General features: G+C 41.1%; 1 protein-coding gene across 2 annotated transcripts in view; it reads right to left on the bottom strand.

The window, feature by feature from the left end:
- Positions 1–17537, bottom strand: part of LOC145492267 (hemicentin-2-like) — a 74060-nt gene extending 56523 nt beyond the window's left edge. For both annotated transcript variants that reach the window (XM_081471662.1, XM_081471663.1), the window contains exon 1: positions 17434–17537. In XM_081471662.1, coding sequence (XP_081327788.1) covers positions 17434–17500 — 67 coding nt within the window. In that variant the 5' untranslated portion in view covers positions 17501–17537. The remainder of the gene's footprint in view (positions 1–17433) is intronic.
- Between the last annotated feature and the right edge of the window lie 6702 nt (positions 17538–24239).

Raw genomic sequence — 24239 nt, 5'->3', positions numbered from 1 at the left:
CTACGTTTATATTAAGGTGCTGGAGTTGGGAGAGGAGAAAGTTTCCCACGAGTTCGCATGTTTCAGCGCCGTCGTAGCTTCCCATTGCTACGTCGAATGTTGTGTTGCCTTTCTTGTGCCAGGGTAGGTGATTGTGGATTAAAATGGAGTTTTTAGCGTGGATTATAATGTTTCTGTCGTCTGTGGTGATGTTGTCATAGTCGGAGGCGAAGTCGAGTGCTTTGTTTAAGAGGTCTTGGCTGATGGATGGGTAGAATTCTTCGATGCCGAAACAGATGAAGCTGAGGAGTTGTTTGCTTTCGATAGATTTAAACCAGTTGATTACGGCTGTGGTGTTTTTCCATTGGTGAAAGTTGCGTTTTTTCGCGATTGCGCTGTTGATGCGGTCGAGGATCTTTTTGCTGACTTTGCCTATCTCGGACTTCGTGGGATTGATGAGTCTGCAGGTCGGTTTGTTTGCGAAGTTTGGCTTGTGATCCTTGAGTGTTATGAATGCGTTTTTGTCGGCTATAGTGTCTACTCTATCGTCTATTCCTAGTTTCGTCGCGATGTCTTTGTTTTCTTTATGGATTGCTTGTGTCGTCTCTGGCAGTGCTTTCTTGTAGGATTTCGTGATGTTTTTTTTCTAGTAGTTCGTTGTATGTAGATGGCTCTAGTTTGTAGAAGTTGGTTGTTTTGTCGGCGGCGATTAGTAGCTTGGGTTCATTTTTGATGTGGTCGGTGTCTTCTTTTAGCTTTTTGAGGAAGGGGTTGTTTACTTGCTTGAATTTTACGGACTGGATCATCTTTAGCATGTCGTCCTCGAAATCTTTTAATTCTTCAACGGGAGGCGGGTTCTTGGTTGATTTGAAGCCGTAAGTTTCCTTGGTAGACGAGGTCGCAATGGAAAAATTCAACATCAGCTACTCAACCAAGAATATTCCTTTACCATCACGCAAGGACTACCTTCAACGACTCATCGAAAAGACCGAGCAGTTTTTACGCAGAATGCGCTGGAAAGCCCACTTCTTTCTCAACCCCGACACGACCGGACATCCGACAAAGGCCCGATAAATCAAATTTTACACTTTATATATATATATATATACGAATAGTAATGTAAAGTTACATAACGAGCCAGACGTTCTTAGCAACCAAAAAATAGACCTGGGATCCAGTGGAGATGTAGAACTTTTAATCCTACATCTCCACGGGATATCCAGTGGCTTACAACATTCCAGTGTAATCATATCCCTGTCGGTGATCGTTTATGTTCCACAAAACGTCAAGTTTTGCACGAATGTGTCATAATCCTAAAGTGTGAAATTATATTTACTGTAAGACAATTCCATCGTGTCAGAAAGCTACAAAACATTTTAATAGTCGGCGATTCGGGAAATCGCGCGACTGACGTGAAGCATTTGGATTAAAAGAGAAAATAACGTTGAAACAATGTGTTTTCTAGGTTGGGGCGCAAACGTCAGTTTAAAACTTAGACTTTTTGATACATTTCTTACTCTTGTAAAGCTACGGAGCACGTATAGATGAAACGTTTTCGCTAATCTCAGTTATCACTGTTATTCAGTGAGCGAAGTGACTATGCCCAGCAGCCCAGAAATGCCCGAGAGTCAGAAATGTTCTCAGATTTTCCGCGGAAAGCCTAATTGAAACCTGTTTAGGGTATTCTCTGTATACATGTTTGTTGCTTAGCGATTCCAAACAAAAGCTGAATTTTCTAGTATTCGAATTCGAAGATCATGTGCACCGACACTTTCAAAATCAGTTTATGTTATGGGCAGTCAGGAAATTATCTCAAAAATTATGTCAAAGCTCTCAAGAGCGATAGAAATCTCGAGCACATGATGTAATTTTTTACGAGAAATGCCGAGCGATTCTGGAAACAGCACGACGGAAAAATCACTATCACGATTTTGTTACATATCCCGAAGCACTCAGCAACTGTATTGCATGGACTTCAGCCTGGATGAACCAGGAAGGATATGTAACATGTTCCTATAATGTCACGCACGACGGAAAAATCACTATGACGATTTTGTTACATATCCCGAAGCACTCAGCAACGGTATTGCATGGACTTCAGCCTGAATGAACCAGAAAGGATATGTAACATGTTCCTATAATGTCACGCACGACGGAAAAATCACTATGACGATTTTGTTACATATCCCGAAGCGCTCAGCAACTGTATTGCATGGACTTCAGCCTGAATGAACCAGAAAGGATATGTAACATGTTCCTATAATGTCACGCACGACGGAAAAATCACTATGACGATTTTGTTACATATCCCGAAGCACTCAGCAACTGTATTGCATGGACTTCAGCCTGGATGAACCAGAAAGGATATGTAACATGTTCCTATAATGTCACGCACAACGGAAAAGTCACTGTGGCGATTTTGTTACATATCCCGAAGCACTCAGCAACGGTATTACATGGACTTCAGCCTGGATGAACCAGAAAGGATATGTAACATGTTCCTATAATGTCACGCACAACGGAAAAATAACTATGGCGATTTTGTTACATATCCCGAAGCGCTCAGCAACTGTATTACATGGACTTCAGCCTGGATGAACCAGAAAGGATATGTAACATGTTCCTATAATGTCATGCACGACGGAAAAATCACTATGACGATTTTGTTACATATCCCGAAGTACTCAGCAACGGTATTGCATGGACTTCAGCCTGGGTGAACCAGAAAAGGGCATGTAACATTTTCCTATAATGTCACGCACGACGGTAAAATCACTATGACGATATACTTTGTTACATATTGCGAAGCGCTCAGCGACTGTATTGCATAAACTTCAGCCTGGGTGAACCAGAAAAGGATATGTAACATGTTCCTATAATGTCACGCACGACGGAAAAATAACTATGACGATTTTGTTACATATCCCGAAGTACTCAGCAACTGTATTGCATGGACTTCAGCCTGGGTGAACCAGAAAAGGATAAGTAACGGTATTGCATGGACTTCAGCCTGGGTGAACCAGAAAAGGGTATGTAACATTTTCCTATAATGTCACGCACGACGGAGAAATAACTATGACGATATATTTTGTTACATATCCCGAAGCGCTCAGCAACTGTATTGCATAAACTTCAGCCTGGGTGAACCAGAAAAGGATATGTAACATGTTCCTATAATGTCACGCACGACGGAAAAATAACTATGACGATTTTGTTACATATCCCGAAGTACTCAGCAACTGTATTGCAAGGACTTCAGCCTGGGTGAACCAGAAAAGGATAAGTAACAGATTCCTATAATGTCACACACGACGGAAAAATAACTATGACGATTTTTTTACATATCCCGAAGTACTCAGCAACTGTATTGCATGGACTTCAGCTTGGATGAACCAGAAAAGGATATGTAACATGTTCGTATGATATGAACGAGCGAGGGAAAAATGACGATTTTGTTGTTGTTTTTGTTTCCTATAGTGTCACGCATTACTGAAAAATTATGTGGTTTTTGTAAAATATCCTGTAGCACTCGGTAACGTAGAAATACTGCGAAGACGTTTGCGTGGGAAAACCAGAGCGGATTTATAATATGTGGCTACATGGTGATTTTACTATATATCTGGATTCGTCTTTCAGAAAACTGGTGTGCACTGGACTTCAGTCTAGGGTCTAACCTACCGATGAAAATAGTGATTTAACATTTTAGTAGCTATCTAGTCCCCATACAATCTAAAAGCATGACAATGGGTGTAAGTTATGATATAAATAAAATATTAATCGGAAGACTTAACTTGGTGCGTTTGACTTGTTGAGTTTTGAAGCTGTTGTCTTGATTCGATGCTCTGGGAGGTTGGTCACGGGCAGCGCAACATGAAAACACTTTCTGGTTCTCTCCGTCGTTCTTGGGTGAATGAATTCATGTATAAATCAATCGTGGCTGGCGGTTTCGTTTGGTTTTCAACAGCTGTTTTATGGTTTAAGCGAAAACCAATCCAAATGTATAGTCAGGGCAGCTCCTTTGTTTCCCTTCCCGTGAAAAGAAAACCCACGCGCCTTCTTTAACTCCTCAAGGCAAATTCGATTGGAAACTGGTTCAATTTCGCACAAATGCGTCAGAGAGACACCATATCTTCTAACTCAGAGGCACATCTCGTTTTGTATCCGTTTTCAACGACCAATGACGGGTTCATTCGAAGTCGAAGTCTTTTTTTTTCATATCTGACCGCGCAATATTCCCGCGTAATGAAAATTTATTATAAAATATCAATTATGTGGCCAGATCATATCTGAAAATAACCAGGTTGCTTTTGTACACAATTACTCTCACTGAAAGCAGTTATCGCTAACCACAATAGAAGGACAAAAGTCTTGCGATGACAGCAACCTAACAGATAAATGACATCACCCCATAGCAACCGGACCCGGCGAATTTTTCAGCTTCCGGTTAGCTCTGGCTCGTGATGTGTATAAACTTAGCATTAAAGTCTGACATTTGAACGCCTCCTTTGCTAAAATTAGTCACGATTTAATTGTTATCACTCCATGTGAATTCATAGAGATTCCAGAGGCAAATTATCACCTAATGTGGAAGTCCTGTCTTCAAGTGAGGGAAAATGACACAAAAGAGTTACAATGAAAGTTAAAAAAGAATTGTGAATGTTGATATGGTGTACATTATACATCATGTAAAGGTATTTGGTGAGTGCCAAAGGCATAACATTTCATGTATTGCTTTTTCAGGACAAATTATATAACAGTGACGTTTTAAAAGGTGTGATCAGAAAAATAATGAGTACATTGTCCAGGCAGCACCAGTTTATGGACAGCATATGCAGACAGTAAGAGGAACTGTAAGCACTACCACGTAAGTTAGTTTTATGCTTATGACTTCTTGTTGTTGGATTTTGAGTCATTTCATCACAAGAATAGGTAATGAAAGATGCAATAGTTGTTGCAATATATTTTTGAAGGAAAACTTATAAGTCTGCCTATGTTGGATAACAGCCATGTGTAAACTGAATGTGAAGCAAACACTCTGTTAAAGATGGGGCAACCCTAAAACCCAGAAACCGGAATCCGGAATCTGGAACCAAAAACCGGAATCCAGAAACCGGAAACCAGAATCCGCAAATCAAAGAAGATAAGTTCTTCAAATACGCCAAAATTGTTTTGCTTAGCTTTTCGACTGTAAAAAGTAAGTTGCCAAGTAAAAAGGACCTCAAACTTAACCTTTTTTGAAACAAAAATTCCCCGTCTGTTGAAATCGTGCAACCGTTATTTTTAGTGAGGGCTATGATTATGAGAATCTCAGTAAAGTGCGTCTTAATTTTATTCCAAGCACCTCGAGAGTGTCTAAAATAGGCTTCCTGGTACTTGCCATTTTGTTTAATAAGTGATCTTCCATTTACCGGAAGTATAAATTTATCCTTTATGTCTAGTAGATACTGAACAAGATAGAAAATGTCATAGAGAACAGGATATCCGTCAGTGGCAGCCCCCTGTACATTGACGGTCACACCCCCCACTTTCGAAGTCCAACGGCTACCCCATCTGGTCTAAATATGAAATTTGATTTTTCCAACAGATACGAGACCAATTCCAGATTAACACAATTTCCACACTGATACTGTGACAAATCAGCCTTTCATATTCTTGGCGGCCATCATATTAAAACAATTTGTAGAAATGTTGCACACTTACTTCTGTCTGCTTCTCACTTGCTAACAGATCAAACCACATGTTGTTAAAAGATGCTAAAAGACTGCCAGAAACTCACTGCAATAGCCTATAATAGCTTGTTGTTAATGTGCTGCTCACCAGTCTTCTCAGAGCAATTTGATCTAGACAAGAAGCGGGTTCTCACCAGGGCCAGCTTGAACAAAAGATGGGTAACTTAGCCTATGAGCAGGCTCTCGTGTTTGGGCTGGGGGCGTGAGTGGCAAAGCCGCATGAAGGCTCTTGGTGACATGCCAATGCAGAAAAACACTAGACACCTATTTAGCCTGCTCAGACACTAGAGACAGATACTAGGGCCTGCTCGCAGGCTATGAGTAACTCTATCCACCCAAAAAATCAGTAACCCTGACTGGATAGTGATGTACCCAATGGATAGCTTTATGCAGCTGTTGAACAACCAGGTCAGATATATAGCTAAGGGTTGTTCAGAACTAGTCAATAATTTTTTAGCAAGTACAGTCTGTGGCTGAAGTAAAGCCAAGAAAATAAATAACAACAAAATAATTTTTGCTCATATTTATTTATTAGACATTGCTGAAGTGAATTATTTCTATCATCATTCATAATATCTGGATTCCAGATTCTGGTTTTTGGTTCTGGATTCCGGATTTCGGTTTCCAAATTCAGTGTTTTAGGGTTGCCCCAGATGATGTATGTGCATATGTTAATCTTGAATAATCTGAAATTTCAGAGTTTAAAAATATCATATCATATCTGTGATGGTTCTGAGGTGGAGGGCTGTTACATGTACATGTAAATGTCTCATGCACGATTTTTCACTCGTTATGATTCAGGTGCAAATAGTTTCTGTATCTGTTGATGTGCAACAATCTACACCAATATTTTAACCTAATAATGTACAGTGTATATTAATTAACCAAATTATGCTGTTTTTAGTTGACCAGTGCTACTACATATTAATGTGATGTTGAAGTGCACAAATTTAAAAACATGCCCAGTGTCAACTTGTCAAATATATGAACTGGCCAGACAGTGTAGATTACAAAAATCTCTGAAAGGTAAGATGTTTCTTAAACATTATTTTGTAATTAATGATTTCTCAGACATTGTTTTCTTCAAGAAAAGATTCATACCCCACATGGAGGTTTTTTCTCTATTAGAGCTCTTGATTCCTGATACTTTAATTTGGAATTTCTAAAGACTGGCCATGAATGGGTGTTGGGTGTGAATATCTTCTGGAACTGCACATTCATTCATTGAGTAAGCAAGAACATCAGTATTTATCCTGACAAACTCTGATTTTCTTCTGGAAACTGAACTCATATACAGTTGTAGTTATATGCACAACTAAACAGCCTGGATGACCCTGTAATTGGGACTGTGCACATTGTTGTAACCCTCAATGTTCCAGTTTCTTGTTTGAAGCAAATTGCATTTGCTCTCGAAAGCAAGTGGCGAAGTTCATAACAGTTATGTAAGTTTGCTTTGTATTTCAGGGCAGAGCCTGCCACAGTTAAAGTTGGAGTACCAACCCCTAGCATTTGATTCACTACTAATGTTACAAGTAGAACGTGAGAGACTGGGCCAAGCCCCAGGTTACTTATTATTATGGGATCGAAAATCCCACGCGTTGGAGAGAATGAAAACGAAACGAGGATCGATGAGAAAACGTGTTGTCATTGTAGTTTTGTAGTAGTTCCTGTGCGAGATTGAGTAGAGTGTAACATTTGGTGACCCCGACGTGACAAAGAAACCATCGAAATGTCTATAGAAGTCGTCGAAGAGATTCAGATAGAGGTGAGAACAGCAATTTGTCAGCTTAGCGAAGCGAGTCTTCGAGAAATCTGTGCGGGGCTACATATCGAAGTTAAAGAGACGGATACGGGACGTCTGGCGTTAATACAAATCCTGACGAAATATTTAGACGCCGAAGAACTCGGAACTGAAGCACTAACGAATCTCAGAGAAACAATTAAAGAAAAGAAACCGGCAACGAAGGACGCGAAGAGTGAACAAGAGGTTGGTGTGAAAACCGAACATGTGGATCAGAAGTCTGCTGTCAAGTCAAGCACAAATGCAGTTACGCCTAAAGAAACCACAGCGATTCCACCCTTCAGGAAGGAATTTAAAATATCGGGACAGATTGGAGATTCACGTCAGAAAGATCGCTTGAGCTTTACCAGTCTTGCTCACCACCGCTGGATTGAAACGGGGCTATAAAGAAGAAGAAATTGTCGAGGCCGTTATTCGAGCCATCAATCCAGGCCTTAGATTGAGGAGCTACTTGGAAGGTAAGCCCGATCTAGATCTTGCCAGATTACGTAAAATACTCCGGTCACATTACCAAGAAAGGGGGACTACGGAAATGTATCAGCTGCTCAGTTCGGCAGTACCGGAAGCTGGGGAGACCCCTCAGGACTTTTTTGTTCGCCTCCTTGATCTAAAACAGAAAGTACTGTTTGCATCTCAAGAAGCAGGATCTGATCTGAAGTATGACCCAAAGCTGGTACAGTTCATGTTTCTGCATTCATTATTAACTGGGTTACGGAATGATAACATTAAAATGGAGATAAAACCATGCCTGCAAAACACCCAAGTGGAAGATGAAGAACTTTTTGAGAAATTGAATGCAGCAGTTAGTAATGAAACAGAAAGAATGCAGAAGCTTGGTTCCCGTCATGACCAACTCACAAACCAAACCCCCACACAGCTTGTAGCTCAATTGGCCACCCATGACGACAGCCATGCCTCAGTTGAAGGTAAAACCCCAGAAAAGCCACCAAAAGTTAACCTTCTTACTGAAGTTAGAGAGTTGAAAGCGGAATTGGCTGCTATCCGGGAGGGCATGGAACAACAAAGCCGCGCTAGCCCTCACCCACAGTACAACCCTGTAGAGCAAGGGAGGGTTCGCCCTAGAGCGTGCTGGAATTGTGAAAGACAAGGAAGGGGTTTCCGTTGCAACCATTGTTTCAACTGTGGTGATGTCGGCCACTTCAGTTACCAATGCCTAAGGTCAAGCCGAAGGGGCTATAACTCAGCAAGCCCCCAGGGAAACAGACAAGGGTTGCCCCCACGGGACAAGGAGCAGCCCCCCCCCCCCCCCCCGATTCATGAGCAGTCCCAACAATGCATGAACTGTGGAAAGAGGGAGGATTGGGCACATCAATACTTGCGGTGTTCACAGTGCTATACTAGCCACTATTGTTCAAAAGTTTGTCAAAGGGAACATTGGGAGAAGCATAAGAAACTATGTCAAGCCATTAGCGAAGTTGAACTGAGGGAAAGGGCAAGTGTTGAAACATTGAAAACGTCGTTCAGTTCCCACCTAACCCCGAGACAACGCTCTAAACTCACCAAATTAGTGGGAAGAAAATGTGTGGTTTCCTGCTTGATTCAAGGGGAAAAGGTGGATGCCCTGTGGGATACCGGAGCTCAAGTTTGTGTTGTGTCCAAACATTGGAAAGAAATTAACCTACCAAACGAGCCAGTAAGAGACATAAGCGAGTTATTGGGGGAAGATGGATTAAATCTCCAGGCCGTGAACGGTACAAAAATCGCATATGATGGCTGGATTGAGGTAGAGTTCCAGTTGGTTGGGGAGGACGGGTACTCGGAGCCATTGACAGTACCCATACTAATAGGAAGTGAAGATAATCAGGAGTATCCCATCATCGGCTTTAATGTCATTGAAGAGGTCATTAAGAGGAGTAGTAGCCCCAACACAACCAGCCTATTGCCCCGAATAGTGAATGACTCGTTCCCATCTGTGAAAGAGGGCGAAGCAAGAGCGCTGGTTAATTTCATCCAAAGTATGGATGATGAAGCTAACACCGGTATGCTCAGAGTCGGCAGACAAGACATACGTGTCCCACCAGGAGAGACTGTGAGAGTCAAATGTCAGGTACACTTTGAACTATTAGAAGAAGATTTGCCTGTTGTGTTTAAGCCCAAAGAGGAAGGGGCGTGGCCTGAGGGGATAGAAGTTCAGGGCTGTCTCCACCGAATCTCCCCGAGGTCTTCGAGCCGAATGTATGTTCCAGTATGCAACAACACCGAACGAGAGATTACCTTACGTAGGCGGACAGAACTGGGCACTATACAGTTAGTGCAGTCCGTCACGCCACTGCCAGTCGAAGCTGAACAGAAACAAGAGAAAGAGGAAGGTGAAACTTGGAGTGAGGCAACCAGTTATGAGTGGGAGCCAAGTCAGCCCGAACAAAGTAAAGCAAAGTGGACTCCCCCGGTTGACTTGAGCCATTTGTCAAGTGAACAACGGGTGATTGTCAAGGAGTTGGTGAGGGAAGAATCCGGGGCCTTCGCTATAGATGATGGTGACATTGGATGTGCCGAACATATGAAATTGGAAATCAACCTGAGAGATGACGTCCCACTACAAAAAACATACAATTCAATTCCAAAGCCCTTGTACGAAGAGGTAAAGTCACACTTGCAGGATATGATCAATCGTGGTTGGAGAAGCAACTCAAAGTCACCCTACTCTTCCCCAGTGGTGTGTGTGAGAAAAAAAGACGGCAGTCTGAGACTATGTGTTGACTATAGGCAGTTAAACAGCAAAACTGAGGATGACCGCCAGCCCATCCCTCGCATCCAAGACATCCTGAATAGTCTCAGTGGGAACACTTACTTTTCAGTGTTAGACCAAGGAAAGGCATATCATCAAGGATTCGTAGCAGAAGAACACCGACATCTAACAGCGTTCATCACCCCCTGGGGTTTATACCAGTGGAACCGGATTCCTTTTGGTCTTAAAAATGCACCGGCCGCTTACCAGAGGTACATGGAGAAATGCCTAGAAGGTCTCCGCGATGAAATATGTATTCCATATCTTGATGATGTCCTGGTGTACAGTAGAACATTTTCTGAGCATGTAGACAATGTGCGAAAGGTACTTAAACGTTTGCAGGAGTATGGTATCAAGCTGAAGCCAAAGAAATGTGAGTTGTTTAAGCCCCGTGTTCGTTACTTAGGCAGAATAGTCTCAGCAGATGGCTACACGATGGACTCAGCAGACGTTGCAGCAGTGGCAGCCCTTAAGGAAACTAAACCAAGAACTGTTGGTGAATTGCGCAAACTCCTGGGTTTCATAAGCTATTACCGCCAATATATTCGCGACTTCTCCAGATTAGCCAAACCCCTTTATGACCTACTTTCAGTTAAAGAATGCAGTGACCAGCCCAGCAGAGCCAAAGGACAGAAAGAGCACCCCAAGTGGAAGTCGCCGACATCGAAAGGACAATCGTCATCAAATCACAAAATCCTGTGGAATGAAAGACACCAAGAGCGATTAAACTTCCTAATTGAACTTCTTATGCAGCCAGGGGTAATGGCTTACCCTGACTTTGAACGACCATTTGTACTGCACACGGATGCCTCAAGCGAAGGACTTGGGGCGGTGCTCTACCAAAAACAAGGGGGGAAATTGAGAGTTGTTGGCTATGGCTCAAGGACATTGACGCCCGCGGAACGGAACTACCACTTGCACTCAGGAAAGTTAGAATTCTTGGCCCTAAAGTGGGCAATTACTGACAAATTTAGGGATTACTTATTCTATGCTCCATCCTTCGCTGTTTTCACTGACAATAACCCGTTAACGTATGTGATGTCATCAGCAAAGTTGAATGTCACGGGGCATCGGTGGGTGGCCGAGTTAGCGGATTATAACTTTACAATCAAGTACCAACCGGGCAAGACTAATGTTGACGCGGATGTTCTGTCAAGAATCCCATTGGACATAGACAAGTATATGAGCGATTGTGCAGAGGAAGTACCCAAAGATGTCCTTGAAGCAACCGTGGAAGCAGTTAGGGAACAGGCAAAAGGCACAATCCCATGGGTTACGGCAATTGCCGCAGACTTGACAACTCCTGAACCGACATTAAAGGATCTGAATCTAAAACCCTTCAGCCCTAGTGAAATCAAGGAGGCACAGCACTCGGATAGTGCTATATGCCGCGTGCTTTACTACAAGACACACGGGATCAAACCGGGTGGTGGCCAACTGAAGAATGAACCCCATGGAGTTACCAACCTTATGAGAGAATGGAAGAAACTGGAAGTTGATGAACATGGTATCCTGCGACGAAGAACAAGCTCTAAGATACAATTAGTTCTGCCACACAACTTCATCCCAGTGGTACTTAAAGAACTACACACAGAGATGGGACACCTTGGAGTGGAGAGAGTCGCAGAACTTGCAAGGTCCCGCTTCTACTGGCCACATATGTACCGTGACATAGAGTATTTTGTGACACAACGTTGCAGATGCATCAAACAGAAGAAACCAAACACAGTCACGAATGCACCTATGATGCACCTGATGACATCAGCACCCTCTGAAGTAGTTTCCATTGATTTTCTGCATCTGGACAAGAGCAAAGGTGGATATGAATATGTACTGCTGATTGTTGATAACTTTACCAAATATGCCCAAGCCTATGCAACGCGCAACAAGACGGCCCGCACTGCTGCTGAGAAGATCTACAATGAGTTTATCCCAAGGTTCGGTTTCCCAGCACGAATACATCACGACCAAGGTGGTGAGTTTGAAAACAAATTGTTCCACAACCTAGAACGTCTCAGTGGAGTTGCCAGCTCGCGAACCACTCCATACCACCCACAGGGCAATGGCCAGGTAGAACGCATGAACCGAACGTTACTCTCGATGCTAAGGACCCTCCCGGAGGAAAAGAAATCGAACTGGAAAGATTCCTTAAACAAGCTTATACATGCGTACAACTGCACAAGACACGAAACGACTGGGTTCTCGCCATTTTACCTGATGTTTGGCCGTTCCCCACGATTACCAGTTGATTTGCTGTTTGACCTAGACAACGACCTTCAACAGGGTGATTACCAGGACTATGTAAAGACGTGGCAAGCAGATATGAGACGGGCCTCTGACCTAGCATCTAGGAACACCCAGAAATCGTCAGCCAGGAGTAAAGTGTATTACGACAAGAAGGCTTCCGCAGCAGTCCTACTCCCCGGCGACCGCGTACTTGTTAGAAACCTTTCAGAAAGGGGAGGACCTGGAAAGCTCCGTTCACACTGGGAAGAGCAAATTTATGTAGTTGAGGAACGCATATCTGATAGTCCAGTCTATCGAGTAAAGCCAGAACTTGGCCGTGGGAAACAACGAGTGTTACACCGTAACTTGCTACTTCCTTGTGATGCTTTACCACTGCCTAAACCAACGAGAGCATCATCCAAGACCACCCAACTAAGACCTAGAGTGCCACCTCAGCCTGAAGACATTGGAGAGAGTTCCGATGATGAGTATGAGATGAACACACTGCCCTCTCCAGTCACCCATGAAATAGCCTTTCCGGCGGAAGTAGACACCCCTCCTATGGACCCACAGGACCACTGTGATAATGAAGATTGTGCCACTATGTCAGATACCAGGGACCAACCTGACCCACAAGTGGACACTGGTGACTCATCAGTGCTAAATTCATCCGTTCTAGATGTGACTGATATGGCCCCTGAGGAAAGTGACAATTCAGATTCAGAGGAACACCTAGAGGGAGCTACGCGACCTAGAAGGGAGAGACGACCCCCTCGGATTCTGACGTACAGTCAGATGGGGGTACCCGAGTACCAACGTTTAAACCCAGTAGTAAACGCAATTCAATGCCCTCAGGTGATACTTCCCTACCAAGTCATGGCCAACTGGCTTGTACCTCACTGCCGGTGTGTTCACTGCACCCCGCACATCCCATTTATTCCACAGCTGCAGTATATACCACAGCCCATATGGACAAACCAGTAATGAACACTCCTCAAGTCACAACTGATTACTCCGAGTATTAACCATGGACAAGCAGACCTGTTGCTCGCCTTCTGTGACTTAACTCATAAGCAAAATTTGTGTTGGATTTTCCCTCTAGTTACAAACTGTTAAAGACAAAACCTGCGGATAATGGAGCTGCCACAATAAGTATTCAGTTTGAAACATGATGAGAACTGACGCTCCCTCCTAACCATTGTTCTTTTTGGTTTTGTATTTCCTGTTATAATGTCGGGACGACATTTCTGTTGGAGGGGAGTGTGTTACAAGTAGAACGTGAGGGACTGGGCCCAGCCCCAGGTTACTTATTATTATGGGATCGAAAATCCCACGCGTTGGAGAGAATGAAAACGAAACGAGGATCGATGAGAAAACGTGTTGTCATTGTAGTTTTGTAGTAGTTCCTGTGCGAGATTGAGTAGAGTGTAACACTAACACTCAGTAAACAACTAACAATGAAGTACACTGTATATCAAAGAAAGGAATTACATGCCTGTTCCTGTCAGTCAATATATGAACAGTTTACAGATGGGGAGCCTGTATTAAAACATCAAAGATTTTCAAAGCAACCATGGCCTGGTGAGATATTTCTCAGGAAATATAAATTTAAGGTGCTTATGATTGCTTATAGGCATTGATTTTTATTGTAAACAGTATCTTACTGAGTGTATTTTTCTTGTGTACTAATTGTTGTAGAACACAGAGATCACTGTTATGACAGAGATATTAATTTGTGAAAAGTTCTATAAACAAATGCATCTGGGAACAAATTAATTTATCATGGATGCAGCTTCTGAGAGATCCCCAATATTAATGGAACATACATTGTTCATACATGTAAAAGAGTTCAGTAGTTCATTACTTATGATTGTAATGCTTTGTTTGGTTTCTCTGTATTTACAGACAACTTGATGGGATTATAAATTCTGTATCAAGTTCATTGAATAAACTGACTTGGAGGTTCAGTTCTGCAACCCATCCTGTTTGTAGTAATATCATAGCTGCAACATTGTGACAGATACATTGCATTACATTATTAAGAAACACATATTAACTAATTATTTTTAAGTGCCTTTTAAATTAATCAGTTTTTCTTAGAGATAATTTACTCGTGGTTTATTTAAATAATTGGCTTTTTGGCTTTAAAGTGATATTTATTGAGCTTTTAAATCAATTTTGTGATAATCTGCATTGGACATGGCATAAATTGATACTTTGCCAACACGAAATGGAGAACTGGGTCTTAAGCAAAGTTGCAGGATTAGCATTTTTGTAGAAAGAAAGGGTTGAGAAATTTGTGACATTCTACAGACAGCCTTGTCATTCGCAATGTCCAATAAAGTTAATTTGTTCCATCCTGTCGTAGAAATAGCGTTCTCTAATTTATAAATTATTTCAATCTGTTGGTTAAATGATTGCCTTATAACCCCATGCCTGGCTTTGGTGCATGTAGGATATTGATGTATTTTTTATCCATTTTGCTGTAAATTATCTTAATTGATGTGTCACTCAAAACATATCTTGGATATGCTGGGCTCTTCTGACAAATGTACTTATGCCTGATAACCTTCGAGTGCATTTGGTTGTGTAGTGCAGACAAAATACATGTACATAGTATAACTTCCTGTTAGCTTACTGATAATTCTTGGTATAATTTAATCATAGCAAAATTAATTAATGGAACCCAATAACAGCTCTTGTAGTCCACAATGCCAGTCGAGAAAAAGAACAAATTACATTGAAATTGAATAATAAAATTATTATTAGAAGCCTATGCAAGTATTCATGATCAGCAAAAAAAAAAATTATATCGTAATTACCATTCATACGAGGGTGATTTTGCTTATTGCAAACCCTTCCAGCAGGAGGAGACTCCATACAATAGTGAAGATGGCTAAATGTATCTTTGGGGACAAGTTATAAAACAAAACTTTCCAACTTTTCACATATGTATACTGGTTTGGTATTTTTGTGAGATTTCATTTGGTAGAGATTCAGCCGGGACTGAGTATATTGTAACCATTCCATTTCAATCAGTCCCCACAACAAAAAAATGTGTAAACTTCTTTTGTGTCGGAATCCTCATATTAACTATTGTAAGGAAGAATTTAATGATTAATAACAATGCCTTGTCTTTCTGAATAAGGTAGGAAAGAACAAGAAATGCCGCCAAAAAGCACAGAAGACAGTTCTGTTATGTGATCAAGATTTTTGGTGGCTTCCAAGAAATCCTTGAAATCATGGCTCTATATTTCATGATCACACCATCTTACACCTCGATCTGCTGATGTAATACTAGTTCCGGCTGAAACTATTAAATCATTCGCAATTTACCTCATACATGTTGGATTATTTTCATTAGTAACAACATTCCGAAAAATAACTGAGGAGCTCCGCTTTTAGGCTGGCCTAAATCTATATATTATTATACATATTATGACCAACAACTCTGACTGGGTGTTAATTTGGGACTGGTGATTATGGTGAACTCTTACTTACTGGCTTCCTTGTACAACAGACTGTAGAAGTCAATTGACACTACATGAACAAGCTAATGTAACAATTATTATTTTCCAATGCCAATTAAAATTAATTAATATATTCCATATTGAAATTTATAAGCAGTCTGTATAAACAGCCTGTAATTTGATTTTTGTCTACTTGCCTAGTTACACTGCACATGTACTACTCGAGCTTTCAAAAAGGCTTTCAAAAAGTCATTTCAAAAATATCAACCATAAACTTATTATAGATTAAGTAAATGTATGCAGGCAATGTATCTACGACTTCTTCATAGTTTCCTTTGATTGACGAATAGCTGCGAATGATCATCGGCCCTAATATTTCTGCGATGCATGTTAAAGGTTCCCTGCTAGTAGAATTACCTTGCGGTTAAAGTCAAGAAATTGTGATATTATAGACGATAAATAAAGAAGACAGTTCCTCAAGTTCAAGGTGTGTGCGTTGTCCCAAAGTTGAGATACTCGTCGAAATGTTCCGCGCAAAATTATAGACCCTAGTTTTGGAGGCGCCATGTTGCTGGCTTCCTTAGTCCTCCAATATGGCGCCCGGAAAATAGTGTAAATATCTGGCAGTCACTTTGGTTATCTAGTCGACTGATTATCTGAACCGAACCAAAACACATTTACACAAGCATTTTTCCTAATTTTTTAACTCCTAAAATGGCTAAAAATCACGAGATAAGTGTATATTTTTCGACAAACGCGATGTTATCTTTATGTCACGCACCGCCATAACTCCAAAATTCAAAATGCGCTGGTGTCTAAACAAAGGGCGCTATTAAGCTGGAAAGTTGTAAACAGATATAAATTTAGTACCTCGTATGCCTGATGAGGATAAAACCTTTAGTGGCTCTTTAGTTTTAAATTTGAGAATTTTATCATGTCACGTGAACACACTCTATATGAAAATGTACACAGAAGTATGAAATTTCTCCCCGGACTTTGATAATGATTTTCATCGTCGGGGGGATAAAAACTGAATGCGTACGTTCAGAAATCGAACATTGCTGTATCAATACTTTATTTGACCGCTGAGAATTGACGTTCTGTCTATTGCTCAAATTATTTTTCGAGTTTTTCCACCGAGCGTGAATAATGTAAATTCGTTGAGTTCGCGTGAGTTCCTTCTGTATAGAGTTTAGTTTTAGCTTAGCTGAGGGTTTGCTATATTTATTATAATGGAAATTGTAACTGGCAAAGCCATAGTAACACGTTAACTAACTGCACGTGTTATTTAAAAAAATTTGCTATCGCAACGGTATTAGGCCTGTGCAAGATTTTATTTCAGTAACAATTATGGTTCCTGTGACCTATCAAAACATGCAGCAACGCAGTACAATACGAACGCAAATTGAAGAGAGTTGCTGTCGACAAAGATAATATTGTCTTACCAGTTAGAATTTTGAGATAATTATATCACCCTACCTGCTATGGGGACACAAACGAAGGATAAAAGTAGAGCCTTGACAGCGAAGACGACTAACTTCCTCATGATCGATTTCGATAACTTCCACAAGAGACCATGGATACCTTGAGACATCGCGAGCCAGAGCTAACCGGAAGCTCAGAAATTCGCCAGGTCCGGTTGCTATGGGGTGACGTCATTTATCTGTTACGTTGCTGTCATCGCAAGACTTTTGCGGTTCTATTGTGGTTAGCGATAATTGCTTTTAGTGAGAGTAGTTGTGTACAAAAGTATCCTGGTTATTTTCAGATATGATCTGGCCACATAATTGATATTTCATAATAAACTTTCATAACAGGGGAATATTGCGCGGTCATATATAAAAAAGACTTCGACTTCGAATGAACCCGTCATCGGTCGTTGAAACGGACACAAAACGAGATTTGTCTCTGAGTTAGAGAGTTAGTGTCTTCAGCTTGCGCTGCCCGTGATCAACTTCCTAGAGCATGGATTCAAAGCTAATCAAGACAACAGCTTCAAAACTCAACAAATCAAACGCACCAAGTTAAGTCTTCCGATTAAGATTTTATTTTATCATAACTTAAACGCATTGTCACGCTTTTAGATTGTATGGGGACTAGATAGCTACTAAAATGTTAAATCACTATTTTCATTCGTGGGTTAGACCCTAGACTGAAGTCTACGGTACACCAGTTTTCTGAAAGGCGTATTCAGATATATAGTAAAATCACCATATAGCCACATATTACAAATCCGCTCTGGTTTGGCCTCGCAGTATTTCTACGTTACCGATTGCTACAGGATATTTTACAAAAACCACATAATTTGTCAGTAATGCGTGACGCTATAGGAAACAAAAACAAAAACAAAATCGTGATAGTGATAGTGATCCTTCCGTCGTGCGTGACATTATAGGAACAAGTTACATATCCTTTTCTGGTTCATCCAGGCTGAAGTCCATGCATTACAGTTGCTGAGTGCTTCGGGATATGTAACAATATCGTGATAAAGATTTTTCCGTCGTGCGTGACATTATAGAAACATGTTACATATCCTTTTCTGGTTCACCCAGGCTGAAGTCCACGCAATACAGTTGCTGAGCGCTTCGGGATATGTAACAAAATCGTGATACTGAGGGTCTCCCAGGGGAGGTCTTTGTTCCCTTGTTCCCTTCCAAAATTGCCCTATGTTCCCATGTTCCCACACATTTTCGTTATTTCTTCCCCTTTGTAATTTTTCGAATTTTATTCCCCTGTTCCCAAAAAATGGCTAATGTTGCCTTGTTCCCTTCGATATTTTGCCAATGTTCCCTTGTTCCCCAAAATCCCTGGGAGACCCTCGATACTAATTTTTCGACAGTTATGCGGAGACGGTAAGCGCTAGTTTCCGACTTGTAAACCCGTGGACAGTAATTGACAGTTGATTAAATCGGATTACATCGAAATTGGTGAGGGTAATGAGAAAAAAACCTGGTTCTTATAGTAGGCGCTCCTTTTCCTTTTTCTTCGCGTTTTCTTTTTCCCTATTCCTTCCCCGTTTACTCCTGCAAAGCCGGCTAGATTAGATGAGTATATCATGGAGCTTTTAACGTAATATTGAACGTTACGACTATCAGATCTGCTATCACGTTACAGTTCTTGAGTTATAGCATCTGTTATGTTTCATTAAACTATTGCAACACATTCACATATATATGCTCAAAAGGAAAAAGAACATCGTTCCTAATAAGAGCCCCTCTTCTAGAAGGGCTAGTCTTGTGCGTGGCAATTACAAGAACTAGGGATGTAAGATCTGACAGCTCCTTTAGTTTTGATCTACAAAACATTCAGCTCAACTGTCGGTGTAAAATCACAGGTAGCAAAACATTGTATTTGATCTTATATCCAACTAAATTCACCAGGTGATTACAGCGCGAAATCTGTCTTGCTGGTCCTAATCATACATTACGTCTTAACTAAGCTTTCTGCATACACTTAACAAGATCGCAGACGCTTTATCCAGATTGATTTGATTGATTTGCCGGCTGTACGTTTGTAAGATGAATTTAGCTGGAAATACTGAGGTGTCCCACTTGTATCCGATGCACAACGAAGCCGTCTCTGGCAGCTTCTGCATAAAAGCTCGTCTCAGCCTCTGTGCGATAACACTCATCAACAACAAGCCTGTTGTATGAAATTAGCCTCCTCTATAGAAATGAACCACCTCTGTTAAAACAAGACTCCACCGTAGAACGAATCCTCCGTTAACTCCACTAAGGACCACCTTCACAAAACCCGCTTGAACTCCCGTACAAACTTTGTATCTGCTCCGGATGAGGGTCACCTATATAAAAACGGACGGGAGTGCTCGTCAAAAAAATTGAATAGAACCCCCAGGAGGTACAAAGATCTTCCTTTATTTTGTTCGTACATTTTTTTTTCTTTTTTTTATCCCTGAGAGATACCAATTCTTAAACAACACATTATCCTCTGTGATATTTTTTCGGCTCAATACCCTGATAGGTACCGCTCAAGCTCCCACTCTGGACATTTTGACGCCGAACGCCCTACCAACCACGGTTCACGAACGGACAAAGTAGCGAATCACAGAACACGGAAATCAATTTTTCATTCTCTCGAATCACGAAAATAAGCAAGTAAGGTACCTTTTTTAATAACCTGCTCTAGAAAGTGTGTTTGAAGAAAGCAAAATTGTGAAAGGCTAATAAAGGCTCCTGGATACAAATCGCATACCTAAATCACTTTCGACAGACCACTCTAACCATTCGGAGGACTCGTGTCTCAAAATCACGAAGAATAGAGTGGTGAAATCGCGAATACCGGTTAGTAATTCAAGTTCTTCACGGGTCACGCAAAACCTTGAGGTCACTGATCACGAAGAATAAAGTTTCACGAAAAATGACATCAGCTAATCGCGTATCACGAGAACTGATAACCCTGTGCGACCCTGTAGTACTGCAATATACAGTTATTCATATTTAGAAAAAAAAAGCCTCTGCTATAGTAGGACACTTTGCTTTACTTATAGGGGATTGACCAGTTGACCTGCTTAAAAAAAAAAAAAATAAATAAATAAATAAGTAAACTAATAAGGCCCACATGGAAATAAATCACACAAAACGGAACAAATAACAAAAAATTGGAAGTTAGTCCTCGTAATTACCCAAGCTTTAGCCTTCTCTCTCTCCCCTCTCACCCGTATCCAGTGTTTTTAAATTGACTACAACTCCTCTGCACTTCAAGAATTCGCGCAGCAAAAGTAAGAAAAGTAGAATATTTAATGGCTGATTACGGAAAGTTTCTCTCGCTCACTGCTTTCCAAACACGACCTGACAGCCCGGCCTATAACCTTTCTTGGAATCATTTCTTCAATGAAACTTTTTCAAAAAAAATATACCCCATAATACCGGAACCTCGATTGAACATGAAAGTTTCTTGTCAAAATTTTTAAACAGCAAAAAAACTAGTAGACTAGTATATAAGAAACTTATATCAGGAAAAAGTGAATCACCCAACCAAAGTCAACAAATGTGGCAGGAAGACATCACTCTCACACCAAAACAAGAGCTCAACTGGAAAGAGGTTTATCAAATGGCTTGTTAATGTACAAAGAGCACAAAACTTACAACTTTCAATTTTAAATTTCTTCATAGAAGAACACCAACAAACAACTTCTTGAAAAAAAAAATTGGTCTCGTCGATAGCGAGAAATGCACTTTCTGCGAAAGAGAAACAGAGAAACTGGCACATCTATTTTGCGCTTGCCCAAAAACTCGATATTTTTTGACCAATTTTAAAGTATGGCTACAGTCTTGCCAAGTCATTGCCAAAGAGACATCCTTAGAGCCTGATGAGGCACTGGGTCTAAGGCCGGATAGCTCTAAACATAAACTCCAAATTAACTTCTGCTGCTTAAATGCTAAACATTACATTTGGCTATGTAGACAGAAAAAATGGTTTCCAAAACTAAACGATTTCTTACTGTATTTAAAACATATCTATGAAATGGAAAAAATACAACTACAATCGCTTTAAAAAAGTGGGAGCCTCTGTTGCCTCTTTTGTAATCTCTTGACAGCTTGATCCTAGTCCCCTGAAAACCAAAATAAAAATGAAGGGAAAAAAAACAAGGTGTATATATACCATGTATATTTTTTTGAATTCGCAATTCCGAATTTAAATTACTGACAGGAGGAAACTGGTACGATTTTGCTATGCTAGAATTGTAAGTAGCGCAAGTAATCTAATTATGCTGTATCGCAAGCAGTGTCAGTATCAGTATTGTTAATAGCGTGAGTATGAGTATTGTATTGTAAGTAATATAAGTAGTGTAAGTGTTAGTATCGTAAATGGCGTAAGCAATAAGTAGTGTAAGAAGTGTAAGTAACTACATTAATATTGTATTGTAAGCAGTGTAAGTAGCAATTAATTAAAAAAAAAAAGAATTCGCGTAACGCTCACAGCATTTCTTTCTTCTGAAGAAGAGGAAATTGCTCAGTGCAACTAACCAAACATGGAACAAACACGATCGAATTCAGAAAGTATTATTTTCTTTTTGCCGACGTCCGCCATCGCTATCCTTCTGTTTTCGTACTTGTCTTACATGCGCAGTAGTGATTATCTAGGAAACTAGCTAAGAATACGAGCATGCGCAGGCAATTGTCCCTGGACCAGTCTCTCCCTAGCGTTGTGTGACAGAAAGAGGGCCAGAATTGGACTAAGATAGATCTTATTGCGATCTTTCATTCAAAAATATTACACGGACAAACATTGATTCTAAGCAAAGTCATAAACGGAAAACGTTTCCTCACATTCATTACCTTTAACTGGTAAATGCCAAGGAAACGTAACGAGAAGTAAACTCGCACTAAAAAGTAAAGTGGCAAAATGCTGCGTTGTACGATTGTCAGAGGTTTGTGTTTGTAATCGACGAGCTGCTCTTAGTTTTCTCCTGTCTAGATTGTTGAATTTAAGCTGAAATATGTCGTCGAAGAAACGCAGAAGTTTGTGGCCAGTTGCAGGTGCGAAGAAAGCACCAAGGCGGAAAAAGCCAGAGGCAAAAAAGGTTTCGAAAACACTCGATCACAAGTGGGTTGATCCCTTAGCTTGCTAACGACAAAGATTCCTGCTTCGAGCAGGAGAGGTTGCTCGTACCGGACGAGGAAGACGTTTGATATTCTCTAAGCATTACTAGGGGAATGTCACTCGGATATTCCCCAGGTTTAGCTGGGGCATATTAAGCCACGTGACGAGTTTAGACCAATCGCGCGCAAGCAAAAGCATTTGACGGATTAAAAACTTTCGTAATCTACAATTCTTAAGCTTTCAGAAAGTATATGCTTCATTGGGGTCTGCTCAAACGTCCGACCGTAAAGCGGTGCCAAAGAATGATGGTCAGTTGGTGTATACTGATACCTTAAGGACGTTCGCGCTAATTGTTTCTGCGCATCCTTACTGCGCACGTAAATTCACACGCCACGTCATCCATCGAGCGCGCACTGCGGTAATAAAACGAGCAATAATAGGGCAGATGGCCATTGCTTTTGCTTTGCCTGGATTTGACGATCTTGGACGTTCGGAGACCGCTCTTTAGCTTTTGATGAATCATTTTCTCTAGTACGATTTTCTACGATCAGCGAAAAAATGAAGAAAATCTATCTATTAGAAGTTTGAATTTTTTGCAAAATGCACTATCGAGTTCCGATCTTTTTAGCTCTTCGTTTAGCTGTGCGGCGGTTTCCTCCCTCTTCCAGGGTTAAGTCCTGCATAAAAGATGGCAGCACTAGGAATTATTTACGCAATAAACCGGCTTCTACAAAATATGACTAAGATCCTTTCCCTCCGTTGACTCACCTTCGATATTTCTATCTATAAACCTCTGTAGACCATGCTGAATTACGTGGGCCAATTTTTCAGAATCAGGGTGGTTTTCCACACGCTTTATTGTCTCTGAAATGAAGTCGGTGACCCCCATTTTTTTTTTTTTTTTCATTTCTGACACAAATAACTCATTATCTGACTGCAGTAGTAATTTAAAAAAGAAAAATCTATCGCCTGGAAAATTTTCGCTCGAACGTCCTTAAATGTGTCCATTGAAACTGTCTGGAATTGGATGAGTTAAATAGCGTGGTTGGTTTAGTTCAAGTAGTATATAGGGAGTCACACAAATACCATTTCGCAGAGGAAGGAGCGTTTAGCCGTTTTACAACCCCCAGCTTTAAGTCCGAACCTCACAAGCTCGGTTCAGACAGACTTAAAGCTGGAGGTTGTAAAACGGCTAAACGCTCCTTCCTCTGCGAAATAGTATTTGTATGACTCCCTATATACTACTTACAACAACAGGGAGGGAGGGAGAGCCACCAATTAGAAACAAGCGAGCCCGCTGTTATACCGCCCGAGCAGCGATGCCTCGAGCAACAAACAAGTGCGCGTGGCTGATGCGGGGCCGGAAAGAGAGCTGCGGAAAGCGGTCTGGAGATTATTGCGGGCAGCACAACTACCAGCTAAAGAAAGGGATGAAAACACCAGAGCCGTGTAGAGGCTGCGGAGTCGGGCTTCTGTGCGATTACCGTCTATGCATCCCATGCGGCGGGAGCAAGCTAAAACACCGGCTTATCCGCAAGCGCAAAAAAGCAAAGAGAATTTTTGAACCTGTCTTGCTCGAGCTGAAAGAAACACAACAACAATTAGAGGAAGAAAACCTTCTGTTATAACAAGGCGCCATGGCCTCCATCAACCAAAGGTATGAAGAAAGCCTGGAAGAAGAACTTGCGAAAATAGATCCAGCGGCATTGCAGTATTTGGAG

Source organism: Orbicella franksi, chromosome 7 (assembly GCF_964199315.1).
Source record: "Orbicella franksi chromosome 7, jaOrbFran1.1, whole genome shotgun sequence".
NCBI classification, from domain to species: domain Eukaryota; kingdom Metazoa; phylum Cnidaria; class Anthozoa; order Scleractinia; family Merulinidae; genus Orbicella; species Orbicella franksi.
This window is presented reverse-complemented; position numbering and strand designations above follow the sequence as displayed.